Consider the following 6,982-nt stretch of genomic DNA (forward strand, 5'->3'; position numbering starts at 1 on the left):
AGAGACATGTTCAACACTAAAAACCAAGAAAGCTCACTGCTGTCCTCTAAAAACTTCCTGGTTAGATTGATCTTAACATCTTCACAGATATTAGAAGTCTTGGGTAGAGGTGGGTGATACTGGTAGTTTTGGTATTGATCCAATACCAAGTAAATACAGGGCCAGTATCACCGATACCGATACTTTTTCAAATTTAAGGTTGATGTATTATCAAACTGCTGATCTTAAGGTGTTTTCATGATTTTTTCTTTTGATGATGTTCTTAAAACTTAGGACAGAAGTTGGGCAAAGTTTAAAGTTGACTACAAAATACTTTGGTGTCATGATAAACATGTATGATTAGAAACAATAGAACAGTAACAAATACATTTTCCCCAAAACAGTGTTAAGTTCAGAATTCTTTTCTTAAGAAAATAAAGTGCAAAAATTATCACTTTCAGGTAAGATTAAAACAAAATCTTTTTTTAGGTACAGAGTTGGAGACTACAATACAAAATATAAATAAAAGCTCCCCCAGTATTGCTTTTGTTTTTTTAAAAAAATAATAAAATATAAAGAATCATCACACCAAAACAAATGTTACAAAAAAAAATTCAACAGACTTTTTTTTAAAGTAGAACTGTTTATTGAAACAATTCAAAAATTAAGGAACATTTTGTTCCTTTAGTGCACTTCTGTTTTTCCTTCAATACACAAAGTGAAAATCATTTATGAGGTTGAGAGTTAAGAAAGCAGAGAAAGCAGTCTGGTCGCCACGTTTACAAAACTGCAGCAGTCTGTGAATGCAGGAGAAAAAATAAACTAGAGTATCTGTCTTTTACACTGGTATCATTCAATATCAGCACCAACATTGGTATCAATATTATTGATATTTGGATCAATCCGCCCACCTCTAGTCTTGGGCATCCGTTTTACTGGTGACAGTATCTGGAACTCATGATAACCATGGTGGAATCCCATCATCACTTATTTCTGGAGTGTACATTTTAGGAAAGTTACAGCCAATGAATTCATTCAGCTGTCTTGTGAAACCTAATTCCAGAGATAAGACTGAGGCCTTGGTGACAAGGTCCAGAGTTGACTCAGCCCTGCAAAAATGAAGTGAATGCCAAACAAGCCTTGAGTGGTAACTTTGCTCATGTGTGATGCAGCCAGTTGGTTTAAAAGGCGGAGGGACTGTGGTATCTTTAATCCAACAGTGGACACGAGTTGCTTTGCTTTCGAGACAGAAAACTGATTTTGAGCTTTGCAGCAAAATGGCAGATTCCCAAACCACACAGGAAAAATTCAAGAAGCAGATTTTCTCTCCAGCCTTAAGTCTATTAAAGTCTATTAAAGTCTGCTTTAATTTTCCTTACATTCTCAACAATTTAAGGAAAATCAAACTTCTGAAATTGCTTTTTGAAAAGTGATCAAATGAAGCTTTCTGAAACCCTGGAGAAGAGTTTGTAACATGCAGACTTGAGGGGCCCAGCATTCAAACCTCACCAATAATATCAGACCTGCCTAACGAAGTTGTTGTTTTTTGTGTGAACTGGCATGAGTTCAGGACCCCAGGCTTGGCCACCTGAAAAACTGGCACACACCCAGCTCATCTGAGAGAGAACGCCTTATGCTGCAGTGTTTTAGCAAAAATATGTGGAAGCATCTGTCGGGCGCAGGTCCAAGGTTTTGTGATTTTCTTGTTGTGTTAATAACACTCGCAGCTTTAAATGAAACCATCTAGCTCGTACCGGTTCAAACCTGATCTGCTCGCCCAGAAACAGATGAAAGCTGTAGCATGTGTTTGGCACAGACACATAAACAGACACACACACATGTGTACGCACATAAACACACACTCAGACAAGGCTCTTTAGACAGTGAAGGAGGAAAATGACGCAGCCCACACTGGAGGATACCTACAATGGAGGCATTGATTGGTTTCCCTGGGCAAAGGGATTGAAAGAGAAAAACACAAAATGAAGTCAGGTGTAACAGAAGACTATGATACTGAATATTTATTTGTTCTTTTTAATTTTTATTTATGTTTTGTTATCCATATGGACATATTTCACTCTTGCAATTTTTGTTTCTCTGCAGCATTGTACATTAAAGGCAATGATGTCACCAAGCTGGCTTCCATGGCCAAACTAAAGGCGGGCCGCCTGGCTCGGGAGCTGAGTGACAGCTGTCTGCAGTTTTGGGGTGGAATGGGCTTCACCAGTGATGTATTTGTTAGCAGATTTTACAGGTGAGGCTTTCCTCTTTCTCCACCTCTTCAGCATTATTGTTTGAACCATAAAGTTTATAAGACCCTTGTCTTTGTATGTGCTTTGTCACGTCTAAAGAGAACTGTAATGTAAGAATGCAAAATCATGACACAGCAGTATCAGTCACTGTACCAGGCTTCTCAACAACTTGTGTTTCATGGCTGCAATTACGTGCTCTTAAGTGAGGGTATAACATTTCTATGGTAACAGCAACCCACAAGTTGGCAGAAGCTTTGTGGTCAGTGTATTTACAAGGATTTAAAACATAATGCCTTAATACTTAATGTCAAATTGATTAATGCTTTTCACAAAAAAACACAGCACACGATCAGGCATTGATTTTTGAAAATGTGTTATTAGGTGCGGTCTCTTAGTGTGTGTGTTGGGCCTGCAGTCTGTTATGTTAATTCCCTTTGAAACTGAGCCACACAGGGGTTGATTCTGAGACAGCAGTCCCCTATTTTATTCTTTGCTGACATCTACTGGCTGGGCAAATAGTGCAGCTGATTTTAACTCCGGGCTCAGGATGCACAGTTTCTTTCATCAAGTCAGAGAAATGCTGTAACTGATCAAATTTATGAGTTTTTGTAAAAAATGGGATTATTGCCTTTAAAAATAATTAATATTTTTCCTTTCCACAGAGATTCCAGGTTGTTGTCAATTGGTGCAGGAGCTGATGAGGTCATGCTGGGAATTATCTGCAAGTACATGGACACACTCCCCAGGAAGTGATGTCATCACACCGCGTAATTTACAGAGGAATGCCATACGCAGATCACCTGAAGTGCAGTTTAAAGTATCAAATGTATAGAAAGCCAAGTTTTGAATTTGACATTTGATTATCTGTGATAAACCTGTCAGAATAGTTCTCTGATCCTTTCAAAAATAAAAACAAAAATAATGAAGTTAATTCTTTTTTTGTTGGTTTGAATGTGAATAGTTCAGACGATTTGTATGTTATGTAAAAATTTTAACTTGTAGAAACAATGTTTGTCTGTTAAAATTTAAACCTATATTTCAGCCTCTGACAGCATAAAACCTTATACTAAATATACTGTTGTTTAAAATAAACATCTTTCAACAGTTCTGATTTTTTGTGTCCAACAAGTTTCCTAAACCTCACATCAGTACAGTGTGAATATTTCCAGCACATACTACACAAAGGGCAAACTGCAGTCTGTTAACTGCGCATAAAATTTGTTTATTTACATAAAAGACATCTTTTTACAACAAAGTCAAAACAATGCGAGTCATTCCTTTTAATGTTGTTTTTGTAAGGATGCTATTCATCAAAGTGATGTTATTGACATGTTTACTTTTCAGGTAAGTAGACTCAGTCAGATTTCACAGAATTCTACTGGAATAATAACCTAAACACAATACGGATGTATTCGACACCTAACCTGTTTCAACTGTTTTATTGTTTAATGTATCTACACAAATTTAAAGTTGGGGACACAGTTTTACTGTCTTGGGTGTTTTATACAGTTATCTGGGTCTGCTCTATCAAGTCTGTGTTCATTAGGCTGATATCAAATACTGTGTACTTACAGTAAACATCATTTCTACCTCACATGGCCAATTATCATTTTACCCTATTGCAGAATTTTCAGATCTTAAAAACAATTAACACCACTGACACTGCCCTGCCTTCTGTTGTAAACTGACAAGGTTGGCCTGATTTCAGATGCATCAGTTTGCACTGACAGTGTTCTTCAACTTCCTCTTATCACCTCAGCTTGATGAACCAGTACAGGACAAAGAAGACAAAAAAGCAGAAGAGCAGCATGTAGCACAACAGTTTGGTCTGACTGCCTCTGGACAGGTGTTTCACTCTGCCAATGGTGGCACCGAGTAGGCCGCCGGTGGAGTCAAAGTCTGAGTCCTGGTGGATAAAAAAGTCAACACAATTCAGCATTAAGTCATCTCAGGCACTGATGGCCTACTGGTGTACATCAACAGAGTCTTGTAGAAAGTTGAATTTAATACTTTATAATAATATTACTCAGACTAATTATAAAACAGAAACTACAGTGGATGTTATGAACTAGCACTACTGTCTTTATCATCAACCTAACCTAATCATTTCTAATACAAAATATGTGACCAACCACAGAGGTGAATGGCCTCAAAAGGTGGCAACACTGAAACTCTTTACTAACTAAATTTTAACAACATAATTAGTTCTTCATAATGTTTGAGAACTTAAAAATGGCTGCAAAAAAACTTGGACATATAACTAAAGAAAGAGATAGGCAAATACTTTGAACATATCATCAATGACATGTTTAAAGTACTTACCTATAAACATGATTGGCAAGAGTGATCACTCATGCTAGTAATGTTGTCACCGATTTTTTACTGATAACACAGAAGTGTTAGTATTCCTTTCCATGTTTCCTTACAAGTACAAAGTACCTCCCAGTAACTTTAGTAAGTTAGTATTTTGTTTCGGTCTGTTCTTATGTAGTGTTTCCTTTGCCACCCACAGCCTTTTGACCACTGCTATAAGTAAAATTTTGTTTGTGTAGAATATAGAATGGGGTTTAACGTTAAACGATACTATTACTCAGCAAAGACTCTCACAACCCTACCATCACCTGTACATTTAACCAGCATGAGGTCTTTGTGAAAGGAAAAAGAAACTCACCATGTCTTCCAGCATTTTGTTCTGGTATTTCACTTCTGTACCAATTTCGATGGACAGCTGTTGAAAGCATATCACAAATTGCATTGTTATTATTGAAGAGAAAATACATAAAATTAAATTTAATGTCTTTATTAAGTTTTTGATTAAAGATATATTCAAAAATAAATAAATAAAGACCCCACAACATTACACAAAAATCAAGAGAAAGTGTAAACAGAATTGACACAAAAGCTGATCACAATTTCTGCTGTTTTCCTCCCTAACAATAAAATCAGGAGTGAGTTATGATAAGGCTTCCTTACACTTTTCAAAGCACCGACTTTTGCTCTCAGTCCCTCCTGTAAATGTTGATTCTCCTCTTCATATACACTGTATCCACTCGCTACATTATTCCCAGAGCCTCCTTCACCTTAAAAAGGGTAAGACATGGTTAATTCAGTTTATTAAGAGCAAGATCCGTTAGTTTACCTTGTTATTACAGTAAATGATTAAAGCAACACAGCATCAAATGATCGCTCAGGTATAAACAACAACCAGCACTAATGACCGTTTATTGACAACGTTAGCAAACTTTAGCTAGCTCAGTAGCTAGTCAGCTAATCATGAGCATAAACATAAGCTACGGGACCGTTTCTCACCTAAACCCACGCGCCTCATCGTGACCACCTGAAGGTAGAACTGTAAGGTAATGTTAAATCTGTCTGAATGACATAGAAAACAAAGTTAACGGTCACTATAAATGTGGCGACTCTGTTCACGTCAGCAAACGCCACGACATCATACGGAAGCCGATAAGGACAATCTGTTCTACATGACGTCATCCGGAAATAATAAAAGCAGGGAGTTGAATGTACTGTTTCCAGATCGGTTTCTGAGGGAACGGGGAAATTAACCACACATTTCATTTAGTGTTCAGCTGCTGGGTTAAATATCACAGTTGTATGAAGTGTGTGTGTTTATCTCGTTCGATGTGTGCAGTCTATGGTCACAGTGTGAATGCCTGTTCAACTTTTGAAGTACATTTATTTACTTTCTTTATTTCTTTTTATTCCCTACTTGTCTATTTTTTTTGTTTGTTTTTTTGTTTTTTTTTGTTTTTTTTTTTTTAGATTTGTGGGGTTTAACTCATAAAAAAGGAGTCAATTCAACAAAACATGTATTTTAAATAAGACAGGTAATTATGCTCACACTGATCCACTTTTTTTTTTACACTTTTTACACTTACACCTCTATCCCAGTCTGTTCTATTTAAAATAATGTGAATACTGTTCAGAGCAAAATCAAAGTCGCTTCCCTACTCCACATAAAAGTTCTTTTCTATGGGAGAGTCATTATGATTTGAGAGATATTTGTAATACAGTTCAAAAAATGAATAAATAAATAAATAAATAAATAAATAAATAAATAAATAAATAAATAAATAAAAGCCACCTGTCTTTCTGCTATTTCTGGCTTAAATTATGGAATAACTCCAGTATAAACTTAAAACATTTTGATTTATCATTTCATTTTTTAAAAATATTTTTTCACAAATAGGTTTTTGAAGCTTAAAATTTTGATGATTTATCATTCAGCTGTTGTTTTTTCCCTTACACAAAAAGACTTGTGTACCTTGAAACATATAATAATTTGTATGGTGACTGAATACGAATATCCCATACTTAATGATTTTTTCTTATCCCTGTAATTAAAAATGTGTAATAAATAAGTGTAAAAACTCCATATTCTATATGAGCATTGTTACCAGGCCCTTACCATCTTCTTCACATAAATTAATTTAAAATAACATACAATCATCTATGGTAGATAGTCTCGTTTGCATATTGAATGAATACCACAGATTTTTATTTTCCCTGAATCTTGTGAACATTTCTGAAACCTTACAGGCTCCGTATCACAGCAACAAGCATCAATGGGTTAATCTCCCTTTGCCTATACTATTATAGGGAGGAGAATGCTGTGATGTTCCTTTCTTAACACTGACACATTGTTTCCTTTCAACATTTTGAAATGTGACCACCATGAAATGGAGACAAATATCCTTGGTGGATTTGATAAAGGGGCTTACTGATAAATCCGT

The 6,982-nt window shown here is 35.8% G+C and overlaps 2 protein-coding genes across 2 annotated transcripts in view; one reads left to right on the forward strand and one right to left on the reverse strand.

Moving 5' to 3' along the window:
- LOC141803556 (putative acyl-CoA dehydrogenase 6) overlaps window positions 1-3,311 on the forward strand; it is a 28,118-nt gene extending 24,807 nt beyond the window's left edge. Inside the window, exons 8-9 of the mRNA XM_074687670.1 lie at window positions 2,083-2,233; window positions 2,894-3,311. Of these exons, the coding sequence (XP_074543771.1) occupies window positions 2,083-2,233; window positions 2,894-2,984 (242 nt within the window). The 3' untranslated portion in view covers window positions 2,985-3,311. The remainder of the gene's footprint in view (window positions 1-2,082; window positions 2,234-2,893) is intronic.
- A 584-nt stretch (window positions 3,312-3,895) lies between these two features.
- bet1 (Bet1 golgi vesicular membrane trafficking protein) lies at window positions 3,896-5,712 on the reverse strand. The gene is made up of 4 exons (XM_074687671.1): window positions 5,541-5,712; window positions 5,205-5,311; window positions 4,903-4,959; window positions 3,896-4,137 (listed from the first exon to the last, which is right to left on the reverse strand). Exons 1-4 carry the CDS (start codon window positions 5,557-5,559, stop codon window positions 3,982-3,984), a joined length of 339 nt encoding a protein of 112 aa, XP_074543772.1. The 5' UTR covers window positions 5,560-5,712; the 3' UTR covers window positions 3,896-3,981.
- Between the last annotated feature and the right edge of the window lie 1,270 nt (window positions 5,713-6,982).

Source organism: Halichoeres trimaculatus, unplaced genomic scaffold (assembly GCF_033239565.1).
Source record: "Halichoeres trimaculatus isolate MK-OKI-2021-1 unplaced genomic scaffold, fHalTri1.1 fHalTri1_scaffold_14, whole genome shotgun sequence".
In the NCBI taxonomy this organism is placed as follows: Eukaryota; Metazoa; Chordata; class Actinopteri; order Labriformes; family Labridae; genus Halichoeres; species Halichoeres trimaculatus.